Source organism: Myotis myotis, unplaced genomic scaffold (assembly GCF_014108235.1).
Source record: "Myotis myotis isolate mMyoMyo1 unplaced genomic scaffold, mMyoMyo1.p scaffold_m19_p_10, whole genome shotgun sequence".
In the NCBI taxonomy this organism is placed as follows: domain Eukaryota; kingdom Metazoa; phylum Chordata; class Mammalia; order Chiroptera; family Vespertilionidae; genus Myotis; species Myotis myotis.
The window spans coordinates 49,678,726-49,700,498 of NW_023416314.1; the positions used below are offsets into that span (position 1 = coordinate 49,678,726).

At 37.3% G+C, this 21,773-nt stretch overlaps 1 protein-coding gene across 6 annotated transcripts in view; it reads right to left on the reverse strand.

Moving 5' to 3' along the window:
- Nucleotides 1–21,773, reverse strand: part of BTBD10 (BTB domain containing 10) — a 62,511-nt gene that overhangs the window by 8,535 nt on the left and 32,203 nt on the right. For 4 of the 6 annotated variants that reach the window (XR_004970434.1, XR_004970433.1, XM_036325473.1 and 1 more), the window contains 4 exons: nucleotides 17,105–17,278; nucleotides 14,728–15,013; nucleotides 11,399–11,501; nucleotides 8,734–8,854 (listed from right to left, as the gene is read on the reverse strand). Coding sequence is in view for 4 of the 6 variants with exons in the window: in XM_036325469.1 (XP_036181362.1) it covers nucleotides 8,734–8,854; nucleotides 11,399–11,501; nucleotides 14,728–15,013; nucleotides 17,105–17,278 (684 nt within the window). In the remaining 2 variants the exon portion in view is untranslated. Of the gene's footprint in view, nucleotides 1–8,733; nucleotides 8,855–11,398; nucleotides 11,502–14,727; nucleotides 15,014–17,104; nucleotides 17,302–21,773 lie in introns of all 6 variants that reach the window. The other 2 variants (XM_036325472.1, XM_036325470.1) reach the window with 1 other exon arrangement.

Below are 21,773 nucleotides of genomic sequence, written 5' to 3' on the forward strand. Positions count from 1 at the left end.
CTACCTCCCACATGTTTTCTTTCTCAGAAAATTATTCACAAACTGCATTAATATTTCAGTGTAGAAATATTGACCCCAGAAGGGTCAACTGGCTTGAGATAAGGAAGGCAAAAGGCAAAGCAAAATACAGCAAGGTACAGCAATTACATAGCAGACCTTTCACCCTTGAGAAAAGTGCAAGATATACTTCACCCTCCTTAAGTATAGACATAACGAACAACTTCAACATACACAGCCACACAAACTCACCTAAACTGACCTAATGTTTCTTCTTTTATTCCTATTTCAATGGCAATGTCCTATTTATTGCCTAAGGCTCTACCATCTCAGGAACTACTGGGAGGTTAGAGAAGGGCACTAGAACTCAAATCTGTATCTCCCAAGGGGGTGTACCCCCCCCCCCTACAACATGCTGTCTAATTACATAACTATTAATAACACATCATTATAATGATTAACCATCTATACCAGCGGTTCTCAACCTGTGGTTCGTGACCCCTTTGGGGGTTGAATGACCCTTTCACAGGGGTCACCTAAGACCATCGGGAAACACATATATAATTACATATTGTTTTTGTGATTAATCACTATGCTTTAATTATGTTCAATTTGTAACAATGAAAATACATCCTGCATATCAGATAATTACATTACGATTCATAACAGTAGCAAAATTACAGTTATGAAGTAGCAACAAAAATAATTTTATGGTTGGGGGTCACCACAACATGAGGAACTGTATTAAAGGGTCACAGCATTAGGAAGGTTGAGAACCACTGATCTATACTATTATTTTAACCATGTCTCTCTCTAGGCTAGCTGCTTCCCATTTTTAAAAAATTCCATTTAAACTATCTAATATGGTCCATTTTGATAAAAAGATCTTGGAAAGGAGATGTTCAAGGGTGCACAAATTTAAGAGTCCTTGGGAATTAAAAATTAGTTCTTCCCCTGGCCGGTTTGGCTCAGTGAATAGAGCGTCAGCCTGCAAACCAAAGGGTCCCAGGTTTGATTACTGCCACTAAATATTTATAATTGTGGACTTTCAATCACATCTTTATAAATATTAGTGATTTTTCCCCTTCTGGGATATTTTATCCTATACTAGAGGCCCGGTGCACGAAATTCGTGCACGGGAGGGGGGGGGCGCGGGGGGGGCCCCTCAGCCCAGCCTGCACCCTCCTCAATTTGGGACCCCTCGGGGAATGTCCGACTGCTGGTTCTCCTGATACCACAGGGGATCGGCAATCAGACATCCCTCTCACAATCTGGGACTGCTGGCTCTCAACCACTCACCTGCCTGCCAGCCTGAGCACCCCCTAACCACTCCCCTGCCAGCCTGATCAATGCCTAACTTCTCCCCTGCCAGCCTGGTACCTCCCCAAACTGCCCTCCCCTGCCGGCCCGGTCACCCCCATTTGCCCTCCCCTGCAGGCCTGGTCCCCCCCAACTGCCCTCCCCTGCAGGCCTGATTGCCCACAACTGCCCTCCCCTGCCGGCCATCTTGTGCCCACATGGAGGCGGCCATCTTGTGCGAGGGTGTGCAGTCAATTTGCATATTACCTCTTTATTATATAGGATAATAAAAGGCTAATATGCAAATTGATTGAACAGCAGAATGACTGGTCGCTATGATGCTCACTGACCCAGGGGACAGACGCTCAACACAGGAGCTGCCCCCTGGTGGTCAGTGCACTCAGCCAGAAGCCGGGTTCATGGCTGGCATGCGCAGCTGTGGTGGCGGGAGCCTCTCCCGCCTCTACTGCAGCTGGGTGGTAAGGAGTGAGGGGTCCCAGACTGCGAGAGGGAGCAGGCCAGGCTGAGGGACACCCTCCTACCCCCAGTGCATGAATCTTGTGCACCGGGCCTCTAGTAAAATACATAAAATTTAATCTAAGGTAAAGTATGCAATCTTTTGTGTAAGTAATTTTACCATAGGCATAAAAGAATCTTAGCTATATGGACTGGAATACCATTAGGGTACCAGTAAGCAACATAAAAAATCAGATTCAGCTGTGATTTAAAAGATAAATTAATCAAATGACTATTCAGAGTTGTACACATGGTTAAAGGAAGCAGCGATGAATGTTGAAGCACCCAGGTACTAGTAAAAGTAGGAAATCATTACTAACTCTAGACCTGGAAGGAAAAGGGACAGAAACTGCTTTATCGGAGCCGTTAGGAAATGGAGCCGAGGAAGATAAGATGTGGCCATGAAGGAGGGGAATTTAGCCTCTTCCAGAAACACGAGATGAATAAAGCTGGCAAATTATCCATGATGGTAGCTGACTTTTTGAAGGATGAGATCCCAACTCACAGTGAGATATTAACCATATTGCTAATGATCAGAATTATGACTTACACTATGCACTTTGATTATTTGAGGATATGATGGCATGTTTCATTAATAACTGCCATAAAAGTGTCAATAATAGTGTAGCTAAACTGTTAGATATCTTTAACCAATTGCTTTTCATGTCAATACATACGTAATTGGTCAAAAATCTGGGATTCTAAATATTTGTAATTGTGGATTTTCAATCACAACTTATGATACAGATTCTTCATAGAAGTACACTGAGTGGCAATAATGCGAGACTTGGTATAGCCCTTTTATAATGGGTATAATATTCATCCCTGAGAGGTATGAGAGTACTGTATGTGCCACTGCTTTCTAAAGTGTTGTGCGAATGTCAGCTTTAATGACCAGAAATGGATATTTGAAATACAATCCATTTGTATGTTGTCAATTGCTTATGATATGAATTCCAGTAGATGATGCTAGATGTTTACACTTGAATCACAATTATTTTGATGGTATAAAGAAATGGAATACAATGCCCATATTATTAATAGTGAGACATATTGTTACAAAATTAAAACTACTTTGCAATATGTTGCTAATTACTTTCCAAACCAAATCTATATGTAGAAAATACATTTACATGTCTTCATTTATGATTGTTAATAACTTGCTTAAAAAATATAAATAGTAAGATGGAAAAAAAATTCCATTTATAGCAAAACTCCTACATCTATGAACACATTCTCTTTGACCTAATTTCTGAACCAATTCCAATCTGGCCTCCACACTCCTTAAAACTGCTCTCACTGTAGTCTTCAAATGACTTTTAGATTGTTAAAGACAATGAACCTCTTTTCATTCCAATCTTATTTGATCTCTCGATTGAATCTCTCCCCCTCCTCCTTAAAATGCTCTTATCCCTAAGAACTCTGCTACCAGTTTTCTTTCTCCTCTTTGGCTGTTTTTCTCTAGTCACCTCTGCCAACTCTTTCTCCTCTAAAGTGTGCACAATTTTAAGTTCTTTTCTCTTCTCACTTTATGCTGACAATTCCCAAATGTATTCTATGACTATTCTGCCTTCTGTAGTCTAGATGCATTATATTCAACTGCCTTCTGGAAACCTCCACTTGGATGCCACCTCACAGGCATCTACTTCAAACTCACTCAATATATCCAGAATTGAACTGAATCCTCTCTATATCTCTCTGCATTGTTTTCAAAATCAGTAAATAGCATCAGCATCCACTCAAGTTCTCAGAATCACCTCAGAAGAGTGCCAGGCATTGACAGGCACTTAAATAGTTGTGGAATAAATGAATGAATCCTTGATTCCTCTTTCATCTCTTAATTCAATCATTCCCCAAGTGCTATTACATTCACCTCTTAAATACATCTTGAATTATGTCATTTCCTTCTCCGGAAGATGATGTTTTGCAAAGCTACCAACTCTTGTATGCCACATGCTTTTCTGCAATGTGACCTTCACAGCTCCTTGCAGGAGGTGTAGTCTAATTCTCCTCCCCTTTAACTAGGCTGGTCATACTGACTTGCTTGTAACCAGCGGAGCATGGCAGAGATGATGGTTGGTGTATGACTTGCAGTTTTGCCATGGTCTGGGGATTGCTCACTCTCCAAATGATTTCTTTCTGAACCCAGTCTCCAGGCTTGGAGAAGCCCCAGACACATGAAGAGGCCACATACAGGAACTGTGTTCGACAGTCCTCGCTGAACCCAGCATTTGAGTCACCTCAGCCCTTCAATTTTTCACAAGAATAAGGCCTCAGACATTGTAGAACAGACAAGCCACCTCTTTTGTACCATCTGAATTTTTGACCCACAGAACAAAAATGATACTTGATGCTACTAAGTTTGGAATGGTTAAATAGCAATAAACAGAACACATCTGCCCCCATCACAGACCAAGTCATCAATTTTCACACAAACTACTGTAAAACCTTCTAATCAAACTCCCCAACATTTGCTTTTGCCCTCTATAGAGAAGTACCCCCTTATCTATGGTTTCGCTTTCTGCGATTTCAGTTACCCACAATCAACCATGGTCCAAAAATATTAAATGAAAAATACCAAGAGCATTTGAAATCTTGCTTCCTGGCATATGATGTCAGTTTGGCTCAAATAACTCTTTAAAAAAAAAGGAAAGAAAGAAACAATTCATACATTTTAAATTGCATGCTGTTCAGAGCAGCATGATGAAATCTTGTACTGTCCAGCTCTGTGCAACCCAGAACATGAATCCTCCTTTTGTACAGCATGTCCACGCTGCACACACTACCTGCCCGTTAGTCACTAGTTGCTGTCCAGGTTATCAGGTCCACTGTCGCAGTAACACAGTCCTTGTATCCAAGTCACCCTTATTTTTCTTAATAATGGCCCCAAAGCACAAGAATAGTGATGCTGGCAATTCAGACATGCCAAAGGAAAGTCATGAAGTATTTCCTTTAAGTGGAAAGGTGAAAGTTCTTGATTTAAGGAAAGAAAAATAATATGCTGAGGTTGATAAGATCTATGGTAAGAACGAATCTTCTGTGAAATTGTGAAAAGGGAAAAAGAAATTCATGCTAGTTTTGTTGTTATACCTCAAAATTGCAAAAGTTAAAACTACGGAGCATCATAAGTACTTAATTAAAAGGCATGAAACTTGTGGGTGGAAGACATGAACAGAAAATGTATATCTGTATATGAGGTTCCAGGGATCCACTGGGGGTCTCTGAATACAGTTCCCTCAGATAAGGGGGAACTACTGTAATTCATTTTCCCCACAGCAACCAAATCTAATTATGTGTCTCTTAGTTTAAACCTTTCATAACTTGTGCTGTTCTTAGAATAAAAGTCCCATGCCCTAGCCGACGTGGCTCAGTGGATAGAGCGTCAGCCTGCGGACTGAAGGGTCCCAGGTTCGATTCCAGCCAAGGGCACATGTCTGGGTTGCCAGCTCGATCCCCAGTAGGGGGCGTGCAGTTAACAGCCAATCAATGGTTCTCTATCATCACTGTTTCCATCACTCTCTCCTTCCTCTCTGAAATCAATAAAGAAATATATTTTAAAAAATAAAAGTCCCAAATCTTCACCTTGATCCATAAAGCCCTGTTATTTGAAAAAGGAGGTTTTGGATAAGTGTGTACTTTTAAAAAATATTTTCTTTAAATACTATTGATATATTGATGACTCATTTCTCTCTTGAACTTTAGACATGTATAACCAATGTCCCACTCAACATTTCCATCTGAGTGTCTAACAGGTTATTTCAAACTTAACATGTATTTTTATTTCTTTTAGCCCTAGGCCTTCATTCCTGAGTTCAACCCTGGTTCTCAAAACCTCCTCTGGGTTACAGTGCTTGCCTAGGAAGAGATCTACAGCCTAGTCGGGGAGCTACTATAAACCACAGACGTCCTTCATTACAGTAAGCTCCATGCCAGAAGACTGAGAAGTCAGTCCTTCCCTGTACTAACCTTACCTCTGAACATGCAATTCCTTCTGCTTGGAACACACTTCTTCCCTTTCCTCCAGAAAGCTTCCTCAGGCCCCCACACCCGAGTTAGGTACTATTCCTACAAGCTCATTTAACACTCTATTCTTCCTCTAACACCAAAATACAATTTACTTATCTGTCTTCCCCACTAGACTACAAGCATGCAAACAGTGACCTTATCTTTTTTTGTTGTCTTTTATAAACCAAATATTTGCTATAAAGTGAGTGCTCAATAAAAATGCAGAAAATGATTGATTACTATGTAATCATGAAACAATGTTATTTAAAAATATTTACTAATATAGTTATTCACAATATATTTTTCCATGTGAAAATATAAATAGCATGTACAGTACAATATGACCCTTTAATATTTTTCTTTTTAAGTTTCCTTTATTTCCTAATTTTGCTTATTTTTTTAAGTAAACCCTTATTTAACACTGTGTCAAGCACGGTTCATTTAATCTTCACAACAACCTAGTGAGATAAGTATTACCATCTCCATTTTAAAGATGAGAAAACTAAGAAACAAGGTTTTAAGTAATTTGCCCAAGAAATGGAGAACTCTATTTGATAAGCATTTAGTACTTGTGTAATTTCTTTTTAAGTTAAGAGACAAAAAGACATTTTAATGTCAAGTGTCATTCCAATGGTCAGTAAAGGCACTTATTTTCAGGAAAAAAATTTAAAGCTATACACCCACAGCATCCTTTTATATTTCTAAAGACTATTTCTGTCTCTTCACATTCTATATATTTTTGTTTTACTAATCTATAAGAATCTTAAATTTTTAGCAACATATATTGCAAGTAACCTAGAAATAATTTTAAGTATTACTTAAAAGTCAGAAGTCTATGGAGAGCATTATGCTAAGTGAAATAAGCCAGTCAGAGAAAGATAAATACCACATGATCTCACTCATTTGTGGATTATAGAGAACAACATAGACAGATGAAAAGGGACAGATCCAAAGACTGAGAAACAGTGATCAAGCTATCAATCCCCAGAAGGAAAGTAGGGGAGGGCGGGGGTAAGGGGAAGAGATCAACCGAAGGACTTGTATACATATATATAAGCCAAACCAATGGACATGGACAACAGGGGGATGGGAGCATGAGTGTGTGGGGCGGGAGGGGGGAGGTGGGGGGTTAATGGGGGGGATGAGGACACATTTGTAATACCTTAACTAATAATAATAATAAAAAAAAGTCAGAAGTCTAGAAAAACCATACTATATATATTTTACATAAAGGTTTTACCCTTAATTCCACAACAAATAAATGAAACTTAATAGCGACAAGGTAACTATGTCCAAAGGATTACAGAACTAAAATCCAAATCATCTCTAAGAAATTCTAGTGGTTTTTTTTTTATTCGACAGTCACCAAAATTCAACATCTAATTATATAAAGTTAAATTAAAATTGTCCCATGAATAAATACACTAAACTTAAAAGTCTAGGATCTATAATTAGAATAATGAATGCTCATGGTTTCAACTAAAAAACATTTTTTAAATGTGAAAAAATAGCAACTTTATTCAAGTTTACAGTTGTATGTTCCAGGCGTCCAACAATTTGACTTTAAACTTTTACATATTACTTACAGAGAAATGGACTGAGTTGGACCATTCACTGCTTTGTGACACCTACTGATATTTTTATGGACACTTTAAGGAATGTTTGGCAAAACTAAAACTGTACTTAGGGAGAGACTTAATAAGACTACTCATTTTCAGAGTTAATTCATAACTAAGCATGAAGAAGGCTAGTTATATTTAAGTATACAGGAGGTGCCTTAAAATTTTTAAATAAAAGTTCCCGTTCAGTTTCCAACACACCGGTATAACACCACTCTGCCAAGCTAGGATTGAATTTAGATAATAAAGATAACCATTATGTCTGGGGCTAACATAAGGCTATAACCACGTATAGGAAACTTTAAAAATGGCCTCTATATTGCATATAAAATAAAATGTAAGAGCATTAGTTTGGATTAAAGACCTCCCATAATATGGCCCACCTATTTATTCCTGTCTCCTTCTGGTCCTGATATAAAGTCTCTGCTCCAACTAGGTTATTTCCAAAGTACATATTTTGCATCTTTATTCCAAAAATCCCAGCTCTCAGAATGACCTCCCTACTCTACTCTTTCTAAATCTTTCCTATTCATTCTTTACTACCTGTATCCTCTGGACTCATCCCTAAACCCTCTAGCCCACAATAACCACTCCTTCTTCTGAACTTCTCCAACCACTTAATATCAAGTCAACATTGGACAATTCTCATATACTATTTTGACTTTTCTGTATATAATCAATCACTTTTTCTTCTTAGGCATGGCATAACGGTGAAATGGTGGGGGCTGATATTCTCTTCTTGTGAGAAGAAAATATCAAAGAAATAGGATTCCAAAGTTCTGGACCTTGCTCTGAGACTATGTTTGAAGTTCTTGAACCTTTAACCCTTTGCATAACTGAGGACTAGGTATTCAATCTAAGATCTTTAATGACAAATACTGGTTTTGAGAATTAGTGGCTTAGAATATTATCTTACAGGCTAAGTACAAAAAATTTCTGAAATACTGGTTGATGTGATCTGAGGAATTAAGCCAAACACCACACTTGACCCAAGCCAGGGCTCCCAAGCTGGTAGTTAAAAGACTAGCAACAAATTATAGAGGAAAACAGTCAATGAGGAAATCTGGAAGAGTCTATCAAAAAAATAAATTATTAAAAGTTGAAAACAGTTTTGGAAAATTGCACATGGAGCTTATAAACACCTCTGTAGATTTCCATAAATAATCTTTATGGTATTAGAATACTTTACAATTCAGTTAAATATTTGAAGTCTAGGTAAATAGCACTATTTCAGCCTTTTCATTCCAATATATAGTATAACTCCACAAACTAGTCACACACAAAAGAGCATACTTACTGAGATCTCTACATTTAATAGTACTATATTCAAAAGAGATACAAAGATAGTCACATGCTTCTCTCAGTTCAGGAATAGATATGCCATCAGGACAACGAATTACTCCTGTTTTATAGTAATCCTAAAAAAAAAAAAAAAAGGCAAGAATGAATAAAACATTTGTAAAACATTTGGAGCATGAGGTAGCCAAAACTTATTATTAAGGCCCAATTGCTTCACTGACTCACCCAGTCATAAAATTATTTAACAGCAGGTAAGATAAAAATCTAAATCTCCCTATTATTTACATATCTCTCTACTATGCCATGCTAAATTATATGTATTTCCCCCCTATGAGTTATTTCTTTATGTAACTACCACATATTTTTAAGTTGTTTTTTAAGAACCTATTTATTTATTTATTTATTTATTTATTTATTTTAATCCTCACCTGAGGATATTTTTCCATTGATTTTTAGGAAGAGTAGAAGAGAGAGGGAAAGACAGAGAGAAACACTGATGTGAGGGAAACACATTGATTGGTTGCCTCCTGCACACACCCCGACCAGGGCCCCACACGGGGGAGGACTCTGCAACCAAGGTATATGCCCTTGACCAGAATCAAACCCAGAACCCTTTGGTCCGCAGACTGACTCTATCCACTGAGTCAAACCGGCTAGGGCATAAGTGTTTTTTAAAGTAAGAAAGTTGAATAACGTATTTTAAGTTACCTTAATTACCTAGAGCAAGCATGTCAAACTTGTGGCAAACAGGCCACATACCTCGTTTAAACCTGCTGGCAGCGAGTTTGACATGCTTGAAGAGAATTGAGCAAAATTTAAAGTTTTTAGTAAAGAACTTCAAAGTCATATCCAACTATTAAAATATGTAAAATAGAATGCACACTTAGGTATTATTCTTCCACATACTATCCTTTGTATTTCCCATATTATACTATAATCAATCAATAGTAATTATTTCAACTCTACTTAAAATGTTCTTAGGGGCTGGCCCCGGCATTACAATTAAGTTACTTCATAGCTAAATTATGAAAATATTCCTTACTTGTCAACTCCTTGGGGGTCAAATGGAAGTACTGACAGCTGAAAAAGCATTTTGTCCCCCATCCCCCCCACCAAATTAAGATCTGTCTCTAGGTTCTTGAGGTTCAGAGCCACAGTAACATAATTTCTAAAGCTGCTGCATCAATGGAAACAAAATATTTTCTGGTATTCACAACTGTTTCTCCAAGTACTAACAATTCAATCAAGATCAATGCAGCTGACCCTGAATAACACCAGACTTACAAGTACCAACCCATTGTACATTTGAAAACTCATGTATAACTTTTGACTCCCCCAAAACTTCATTAACAATAGCCTACTACTGACTGGAAGCCTTACCAATAACAAAGAGTCAATTAACGCATATTTTGTATGTTGTGTGTATTATATACTTTAGTCTTACAATAATGTAAGCTAAAGAAAATTATTAAAATTATAAGGAGAAAATGCTTCTAGTCATTTATTGAAAAACATTTGCATATAAGTGGAACCAAACCTGTATTATTCGAGGGCCAACTATTACTTTTCCTGTTTTGTACCTCAAGATCCTCCCTCCTCTTTTTTCCCAAAACGATTTGAGGAAACAGTATTTTCAGACTGTGGCATAAACTGTCACACACTATAATCAAATTTTTATCACTGATTTGAAATTACAAGTAGAGAAATTACAAATATTCCTCAAAAATAAAAGGTTAAAACTTCAAAATAAAGATAAAGGTTTAAAACAAAGATGCTAACAAATTCATTTTTTTTATAAAGATAACTTTTTTTATATATATTTTATTGATTTTTTACAGAGAGGAAGGGAGAGAGATAGAGAGTTAGAAACATCGATGAGAAAGAAACATCGATCAGCTGCCTCCTGCACATCTCCCACTGGGGATGGGCCCGCAACCCAGGTACATGCCCTTGACCATAATCGAACCTGGAACCTTTCAGTCCGCAGGCTGACGCTCTATCCACTGAGCCAAACCGGTTTCGGCAACAAATTCATTTTAGAGCAGTGATTCCCAAAGTGGGCGCTACCGCCCCCTGGTGGGCGCTGCAGCGATCCAGGGGGGCGGTGATGGCCACTGGTGCATTTGGGGGCATATATCGTTCTGTTTAATTGCTATTAAAATTTTTAAAAAATTAATTTCCAGGGGGCGCTGAGTAATATTTTTTCTGGAAAGGGGGCGGTAGGCCAAATAAGTTTGGGAACCACTGTTTTAGAGAATAATTTTAAATGTTTATAAATGTCCATACTGCTTATGTGCAATAAAATATTAGAATTCAAGTAGCCACATTAATTCTTAGGTACCAAAAAACTGACTTATTTTATTTAAGAGAATTAAGGAGACAGGAATATATGTTAACATTAAACCCCTTTGAAAGAAATGCCTATGCAGACCCAAGAGATGAATCATCCGCTATCCTATCTTCCCAAAGGTCATAAAATACATTTAGTTAAATATTATTTTTATGTACTAAAATAAAGACAAATTAAATGTTATTTAAAAAACAATATCCTACATACCTCCATAAAGATATCCAAATCAAACTCTGATTTCAATTCAAGTACTTACCAAGAAGGGGTCATATGAATATGATTAAGTCAAAACACATAAACAACAAAAATTTACCAGAATAGCTCGAAATACAGTGGAACCAATTCCTTCTGCCACCTCATATTCTCCCTTCTCATTGGGACGTGTAAAATTATGTTCTCTGCCAGATCCGAACATCCTATAATAGGAAGTAATTAAGAAATATATCATTAGGACACTTTCTTCAAAAGGGAAAATTGATTTCATGCACAAAACTAAAAAGGAATTGTAATTTAAGTATTAAATTATATCATTAAATTAGTTCAAGAATTTTTATCAGAAATTTATCTTGACAAACATATTTAACAAAGGAATATTTAAAGTATTTTATATATATATAGTTGATTTTCACAGAGAGAAAGGGAAAGGGATAGAGAGTTCGAAACATCAATGAGAAAGAAACATTGATCAGCTGCCTCCTGCACACTCCCCACTGGGGATGTGCCCGCAACCAAGGTACATGCCCTTGACCAGAATCGAACCTGGGACCCTTGAGTCCGCAGGCCAACCCTCTATCCGCTGAGCCAAACTGGTTAGGGCTTAAAGTATTTTCTTTATGATGGGAGGAAACAGTAGTGTACAGGGGTGGGTAAAAGTAGGTTTACATTTGTGAATACGTGAAACAGAGTTTATTCTTGTATTATTATTTATTAGTTTATTTATTTATTTTTAAACATATTTTATTGATTTATTTCTACAGAGAGGAAGGGAAAGGGATAGAGAGTTAGAAACATCGATGAGAGAGAAACATCGATCAGCTGCCTCCTACATACCCCCCCACTGGGGATGTGCCCGCAACCAAGGCACATGCCCCTGACTGGAATCGAACCCGGGACCTTTCAGTCCGCAGGCCGACGCTCTATCCACCGAGCCAAACCGGTTAGGGCAGAAAGTAAAGCCTCCTCCAAAAACATCTAGTCCACAGATTTCCAGATTTGAGCATTTCAGGGATAACAAAATTTCAGAACAAATTTGGGGGGCTGCCAAAGTTTTGCCTATGTTTTGTTTTCATAAATAAGGGCATTATGTACCATCTGCTATCACTATCCTATATAATAAAAGACAAAAGGGTAATTGACCGTACCTTCGCTACGCTTCCCATTGGCTAATCAGGGCAATATGCAAATTAACTGCCAAGAAAGATGGCAGTTAACCGCCAACAAAGATGGCGGTTAATTTGCATACGTAGGTGCCAAGCAACGGAGCAAGTCGGCTGGCCCCGGGCAGTAGCAGTGAGCGAAGGCTGGCGTGGCGAGTGAAGAGCAATGAGGGAAGCCCGCTGCGCTGGCCTCCGCCACGCTCCTGGGGCCTGCATGTGGCGAGCACCCAGGGGCTTAGCTCCTCGCTGCTCACCACGTGCCGTCCTCCACCATGCCCCCGGGGCCTGCGTGCGGCAAGTGAAGAGTTAAGCCCCTCACCGGCGAAGAGCGAAGGCCTGGGTTCCGGGGCCTGAGGAAAACTGGTGCCAGCAGCCAGGGGAAGGGGCCCCCGAGGGGCCCAGACTGCTAGAGGGCACAGGCCGGGCTGAGGGACTCACCCAAGTGCACAAATTTTTGTGCACCAGGCCACTAGTCTTTTCATAAAAGACAGGACATTCTAACAAGAAAAAAATAGGAGGATATAATCTCTGAATAAATGATAGCCTTTAAATTGTACTTAACTACATGAAAAAAACGGAGACCCTCTGAACCTGGTACCACCATTACTAAAGTAGATATGGCTGATCTAAGTACTCTACTCAACACTTTCCCAATGTAAATGGTTTCCCCTTTTGTTATAACACATAAACCTATAAAGAACAAAGCTTTTTTATTTGAATTTCCAAAAGAATGCAACTGCTTTTTAACAGTTCCCATGAATATTAATTTTCATTCCCAAAGATATGCTTTGTTCAATTCATATGAAAAGAAACTTCTCTGATGTAAAAAGGACAGTCTTTCAGAAATCAAATGTCATGCAACTTTCTCTAATATGTGAACTTTTTTAAAAGGAGAAAATTATACTTTTCAGGTCAATAATGGACACACACAGAAATATCTTTTTTTTTTTTTTAAAGAAAACAGTTTAATAACTGAGGCAAAATATCAAATATCTACTTTTCAACTGTTTCTTTAAAGTGCAGGTAAAAAATAAAGTATTAATAGTGTCAAGTCATCCTCCTAATAGCATCAAATAATCTCCCCCGTGCTACTAAAAAATATATATAAACGCCCTAGCTGGTCTGGCTCAGTGGACAGAGCATCAGACTGCAGATGAAAGGTCCTGGGTTCGATTCCAGGGACACATGCCCAGGTTGCGGGCTCAATCCCCAATAGGGGGCGTGCAGGAGGCAGCTGACCAATCTTTCTCTACTAGCAGATACAAAGCAAATGTTAAAAGTAAATATATATCTACTCAAAATGTGTAGTGTCATATGCTGGCATTTATTCTATATTGAGACACTGACAAATCACACACACATACACACACACAAAAGTATGCACATATCCCAAATATTCATATGCAACCTAAAAAATTTTTTTTTTACCTTGTGTAAACTTCTACTTCATATATATGCCCCTTCATTTTATATTTTGTAAACAGGTTTTATTTGCCCAGCCGGGTGTCTCAGTGGCTGAGCATCAACCTATGAACCAGGAGGTCACAGTTCGATTCCCAGCACATGCCCAGGTTGTGGGCTCAATCCCCAGTGGGGAGTGTGCAGGAGGCAGTTGATCAATGATTCTCTATCATCATTGATGTTTCTATCTCTCTCCCTCTCCCTTCCTCTCTGAAATCAATTTTAAAAAAGGGGGAGGGGGGAACATTCCTTTTTTTAAGTGTCGATATCAAACTGACAAATGCTGACTTTTCAGCTAACCAAACTGTTGGGTTTTTTTCTCTTTCAACAAGGCTGATAGCTGGTTTGGCTCAGTGGATAGAGAGTTGGCCTACAGAATGAAGGGTCCTGGGTTCAATTCTAGTCAAGGGCACATATCTCGGTTGCAGGCTCAAACCCCAACCCTGGTCAGGGTGCCTGTGGGAGGCAGCCAACCAATGCGTCTTTCTCACATCAATGTTTCTCTCTGTCTCTCTCCCCTCCCTTCTACCCTTTCTAAAAACGTCAATGGAAAGGGGGGAAAAAAATCAATGGAAAAATATCCTCAGGTGAGGATTAACAAAAAACAAAACAAAACAAAACTGGCTCTACCACGTTCTAGCTCTATTAACCTGAGCAAGGTATTTAACCTTCAAAAGCTCAGTTCTTACATCTGTAAAATAGGAACACTACATCCCAACAGAGAGTTACTGTAAACTTAAATGGAAAAAACAAATGTGAAAGTGCTTTAAAATTCATTAACACAAACAACTACAATAATACAAACCTGCCCAACATTGTATTTGGCTGTGCAGTAAAAATGGATGGGTCTACAACAAATCTAGTATTATCCACAATTAGTGTCACTCGTTCTGATGTTCTTATATTCCGTGCGCCTTCTTTTGCATTTTCATAAACAAACACCATCTCCCCAGATGTCTTACAGCTACCATCTGAACTTGACTGACTACTATTTCTGCTGCTGTTCCCAGCACTGCTACTGCCACCATTTGGAGATGTTTTTTGAGGACGAGGACTGCCTGGACGAGAGGAACTGTGATCTTTTTCTCGTTCTGAAATAAAGATGTTAAACAAAGTCACATGAATTTTCTTTTAAAAAATTCAAGATCCATATATCTTTTAATATTATTGATTTAGAAAAGTTGTTTTAAATCACAGCATTTCTGCTTTTTTATCTGAAATAACATTTCCACAGAATACCAAAATACTAATTTATTTCCCAGGATTAAAAACATCAAAATACTTTCTAAAATAATTAACTTTTGTAGAATTTTAAAAAGATGTAGACCTTACTAATGTTGACCTAGACTAAGGTCAAAATTAAGATAAATTTTATGTTACTACTCTACTTAACAATATATATAAAAACCCAAGGAGCAGAATCACAAGTCAAATAAGTAAGCATTGAAAGTTAGTAAAAGATTAGTAAGAATACCAATTTTAAACTCTCCCAAATACTAAAAGTATTCATACTTTTGGAATCTCGCTGTGTTAATAAAGGCATTTCAAAACCAGTTATTTATCTCACAATAGGAAGGTCTGAGAGAAGAAAAAAATTTCAATAAGGAGAGCAAGAAGTATTTATTTTTTCAAATGACTTTTAATGTCTACCAAATTAAGTGGCTTTAATAGCTGATGATATATTGCTTTTCTTTTCATTTTCACTTCTGTTGAATAAAGCACTGCTACAAATTTTATAGAACCAAATAATTACTATTTATAATTTTAATAGGTAGGTTCCAATATTCTGAAGAGGAAAAATTAAAACTGAGATTTTATAATTAAGTTTCCTCTACAGGCTAGATCACAGTTTAAAGGTGACCTAAAAATGTACCTCCATCCCCTCAGTTTCATCAGCTTTTGCCAAATTCCTCTATGACTCAGGCTACTTAGAACACTCTGTACAGCTTTACTGATTATATAATTAGATGTGCAGTATCTCCAGAGATACTCTGACACCTCCATTTTATTACCTGTTTCCACAATGCTGGTAGCATCCCAAAAGCAGAATTTGTTAAAGTTAATAAAATAATTGTATCATTCTATTATCTTCCCATATGCTGAACTTTGCATATAACAAACTAAATCTCTTACTTTTTTCTTTTTTTAACTTATCAGTACTAGTTTGGCTTTAAGGACCTACTTAGATATTGACAACTTCTGCACATACTTTGACCCTAATAGAAATGATTTTATTTTATAACAATCAGAAACTACCTCATATAGTAAGTCAAGGTATTAAATTTGTCCCTTCCCAGGAGAAAATGAAAATCAGCAAGTTCACATTGCTTACATACCTCTGCTTCAGACTAGTGTTTTACAGTCACACATATTTACCTGGGGTAATAGCATTCATTTATAAGCAGGGGTGGGGAACACCTAGCCCAAGGGCTATATCATTTGGTCTGGCAATGCCAAAGCAACTGCAGGCGGGACTCAAAGTTCAATAAATCTATTGGCTTTTTTCATAGCAACATAATTTTTAGGTTGATAATTTTGTATGGCCTACGAATGATCTTATAAATAACCAAATGGCCCCTGACAGACAAAAGGTTCCCCACCCCTGATTTATAGCAATGGATAGGAAGAGAAAGACCTGAGCTAGCTGCCAAGAAAGCAAAACATTTCACTTTCTCTTTCATCTTCTATTTTTATTATTAAATGTACTGTCAAAAATCAAAATAAATTACTCTAATGGGTATTCTACCTTTCAATTCCTTTTATCCATGATAATTAGCCAAGAATCCCTATCAATAATGACTATTACTGATTTTATTGACATTTACAGTAAATTTGTTATTACAGTAATATACAAACTACTTTAAAATAAATCACTGCTATATATCTCATAAGATAAAAACCAACTTGAAAAAATTTGAAATCTAGATATCACAATTACAAAGGCTTTTCAAGTTATTTCTTTTATAAGTCTGTCCCAGATTCTTTAAAAAATTCTTTTTTTATTTCATTTAAGAAGGTTTTTTTCACAGCAAGAACCAAGCTAAACTAAAATAAAAGCAACCAAATAAAAGTAACAAGTTAATTTTACTTTGAAGTATTAGACACAATTCATTATCCTTACTACTTTAAAAAGGTAAATGCATGCTTAAAAATTGTTAGGAAGGTTTAGTTCATCTACATACCAACATGGTGCTGTCGTGTTGGAGAAGTAACATTTCTAATACAAGGAGTGAGCTGAGACTCTGTTCTTTCATGAGAAGAATCTCGTGATCTGTCACTTGACCGTCGTCTATCTCTTGATCTCTCATGTCCCCCACTAGCACCATGTAGACTCATTTTGGTGTGGTCGACAACTCCTTTAGCAACACGTGAGGGAGTACTGATAAGTTACAAAATAAAATTAACCATAAAAGTAGAACATGAGATACAAACACTTTAAAAAAATAAATTAACATAAAACTTTTAGTATCTTAAAGGGCAAGAATCAAATGCTACTTTACAACCCTTAAAATAAGCCTAATTTATCTCGAACTTCTAAGTTTTATAAAATCTGGAGCATTCTACCTTTAAAGATCACATAATCCAACTGATTTTTTAGGATAAGAAAACTAAAGCACAGAAAGTTTAATTTATTTTTTAGTAAGTAGTAGTAGTAGTAGTAGTAGCAGTAGCAACAGCAGCAGCAGCAACCACCCAAATCACCTAAATATTGCTCTAATGTTCTTTTCATTTTATTTTTTTAATTTTAATTATGTTTTTCTATATTTTTACTAGAGGCCCAGTGCACAAATTTGTGCATGGGTGGAATCAGGCCAGCCTGCCCTGATGGGGACCCATCAGGCGGAGGGAGGGACAGCGGGCCATTGGCCAGCCAGCCCCGCCCCCAATTGGGGTGTTGGGGGCAGAATCCGGGCCAGGCCGGCCAGGGGTGGGCCAATTGAGTGTCAAACTATGAACCAGGAGGTCATGGTTCGATTCCAATGAGGGCACATGCCCAGGTTGCGGGCTTGATCCCCAGTGGGGGTGTGCAGGAGGCAGCCAGTCAATGATTCTCTCTCATTGATGTTTCTATCTCTCCCTCTCCTTTCCTCTCTGAAAATCAATAAAAATATCTTTTTAAAAAAATTGCCATGAAAGACTAATTATGTCCTATTCTATTTAATTAAATAATTTTAGATCAGTAAAGTACTCTAAGGGTAAAAACAATTAACGTGTGCAATATAAAATGAGGATGAGCACGTTCAGAGGAGATATTTCTGCTTCATGTTGCATTTAAAAGACTTTGAGATATATGAATTAAGGGCAGGTAAGGAGATGAAAAGTACATCAGCCTCAAAATCTGCTTCCAGCCAACACAAAGTAACAAGGATTGTGGTTCTTCATCTAGTGAGGTGACCTAAACCCTCATTCCTGAAGCATCAGGGCAATTAGTAGTGCTACCTAGATTGGGTTTTATAGTTTTCCACTGACCTTAATTATAGGGCATGGTAATAGTAGGAAATGCCCTAAGGGATTTTCTGTATTATTCCACATCTCATTGTGGAGTAGTAGCCCAATTTTCCTTTGTTAGCACAGTACCTCCCTTCTTTGCCTAGAAATTCAGAGGAATGAGAATCCCAAAGTAGCCAGCGGGGTAGCAGTATTAACTTCCAGCTCAATGGAGTCTTTGTGTTGTTTCCTGATAGAAACATTCCTACCGCTGCAATCAAGACCTCTAGGCCAGCCCGGTGTGGCTCAGTGATTGAGCTTCAACCTATGAACCAGGAGTTCATGCTTCGATTCCCAGTCAGGGCATCAAACCCAGTGTGGGGTGTACAGGAGGCGGTTGATCAATGATTCTCTCTCATCATTGATGTTTCTGTTTCTCTCTCTCTCTCTCTCTCTCTCTCTCTCTCTCTCTCTCTCTCTCTCTCTCCCTCTCTCTCTCTTTCTCCCTTCCTCTCTGAAATCAATAAAAATATATTAAAAACAAAAAAAGAAAAACAAAGCCCAAGTGAGAAGGAAAAAATAATACAGATCAAAGCGAAAACCAATTAAATAGTTTATAAAATAATAGAAAAGATCAATGAGACGAGCAGCTGGTTCTTTGGACACATAAAAAAAATTAATAAACCTTTAGCCAGACTCATCAAGAAAAAAAGAGAGCTCATATAAATAAAACCAGAAATAAAAGAGAACTGACAACAGACACCACAAATACAAAGATTACAAAAAATACTACAATTATATGCCCCCCAAAATTGGACAACCTTGAAGAAATGGAAAAATTCCTAAAAACATACAAGTTCCCAAGATTGAACCAGGAAGAAACAAAAAATCTGAAGGGACTGAAAACTAGTAAAATTGAATCAGTAATCAAAAAACTCCCAACAAACAAAAGTCCTGGACCAGATGGCTTCAGGAGTGAATTTTATCAAACATTCAAAGAAAAATTTAATACCTAACCTTCTCAAACTATTCTAAAAAACTAAAAAGGAGGGAAGGCTCCCAAGCTCATTTTAGGAGGCCAGCATTTAGGAGGACGGATATCAAAATTAGATAAAGATACTACACAAACAGAAAATGATAGGCCAATATTCCTGATGAAATAGATGCAAAAATCCTCAATGAAACTGAATTCAGCAATACATTAAAAAGATCATTCCCAATGATCAAGTAAGATTTATTCCTGGGATGTAAGATTGGTTCAATATCCACAAACAATTAACAAATAACCAAAATGAAGAATAAAAATTCTGTTATTTAAATATATGTAGAAAAGGCATTTGGAAAAAGCCCAAATCAATTTATGATTAAAACACTCAGCAAAGTGGGGATAGAGGAAACATACCTCAACATAATCAAGCTATAGATGGCAAACACCATACTCAAGGGTTAACACCATACTCAAGGGTGAACAGTGAAAACTTTTCCCTTAACACACTGTATGCGGGAAACGTGTTTACACGTTTTACGTATTTATACATTTTACCTACCAGTGTAGTAGAGTGCGGGACATGTATTAATACGTTTTTTATAGACTAGCGGTAGAGTGTATAAATACGTAAACTAAAGTTATCGTAATTTTACTGAACATTGCCATTTGCACAAAAAATTAGCAAAAATGGCCCGCGCCACCTGTTAGCGCGATAAAAACTACCCACAAACAATGTGTTAAGATCAAGAACAAGACAAAGATGTTGACTTTCACTACTTTTATTTAACATAATATTGGAAGTCCTAGCCACAATAATAAGAAATAAAAAGCATCCAAATTGAAAAGGAAAAAGTAAACTCATTATTTGCAACTGAAACGACACTATATAGAGAAAGACACCTTAAAGATTCCATACAAAAAAACTATTTGAACTGATAAGTGAATTCTGTAAAGTACCAGGATGAAAAATTAATATTCATAAGCAGTTGCATTTTTATACACCAATAACTATCAAAAAGAGAAATTAAGAAAACAATTTCATTTAGAATTACATCAAAGAGTCTAGGAATAAATTTAACCAAAAAGGTAAAGGATCTATACCCATAAAACTGTACAACATTGAAGAAAGAAAATAAAAACGATATATAATAAATGGAAATATATACCATACTCATGGACAGGAAGAAGTAATATCATTAAACTGTCCATAGCAGCGGTCACCAACCTTTCAGACCTCACAAACCACCATTCGTCCATGGACCACTGGTTGCCGACCGCTGGTCCATAGTATCCGAAGCAGTCTACAGATTTAATGAAACCCCTATAAAAATGCCAATGGCATCTTTCACAGAAGGGGAATAATCCTAAAATTTATATGGAAACACAAAAGACCCCAAATAGCCACAGCAATCTTAAGAAAGAAGAAGAAATTTGGAGGCTTCATGCTATCTAATATCAAACTTTATTACAAGGCTACAGTAATCAAAACAGCATGGTATTAGCATAAAAACAGACATATAGATCAATGAAACAGAATAGAGAGCCCAGAAGTAAACCCACACCTATATTGTCAATTAACCTATGACAAAGGAGGCAAGAATGAGGTAAAAACAGTCTCTTCAATAAATGGTGTTGGGAAAACTAGACAGATAAATGCAGAGGAGGAGAGGAGGAGGGAGGGAGGGAGGAGGGAGGGAGGAAGGGAGGGAGAAGGGAGGCGGGAGGAAGGAGGAGGAGAAGAAGAAGACGAAGACAACGACGACGACACTTTCTTACACCATATAATAAAATAAACACAAAAAAGTTAAAAATTAAATGCAAGCTCTGAAACCATAAAACTCATAGAAGAAAATATGAAGAGTAAACTCTATGACATCACTCAGCAATTTTTTTTTTCTGTGTCTCCTTGGGCAAGGAAAACAAAAGAGACTACATCAAGCTAAAATGTTTTTGCACAGTGAAGAAGACCATAAAAAAAACAACAAAAAGACAGCCTACTGAATGGAAGGAAGATATTTACCAATGATACAGTCCAAAAGGGGTTAATATCCAAAATATAAAAGGAATTTATACAATTTAACACCAAAAACAAAAACAGTATGATTAAAAAGTGGGCACTGGACCTGAATAGACATTTCTCCAAAGAGGACATACAGATGGCCAATAGACATGTGAAAAGATGCCTAACCACTAAAAATCAGGGAAATGAAAATTAAAACCACAATGAGATATCACCCGACACCTGTCATAATGGCTATCATCAATAAATCAACAGACTAGTGTTGGTGAGAATGTGGTGAAAAGGGAACCCTCATGAACTGTTGGTTTGATTGTAAATTGATGCAGCCACTATGGAAAACAGTATGGAAGCTCCTCAAAAACTTAAAAATAAAACTACCATATGACCTAGAAACTCCACTTCTGGGTATTTATCT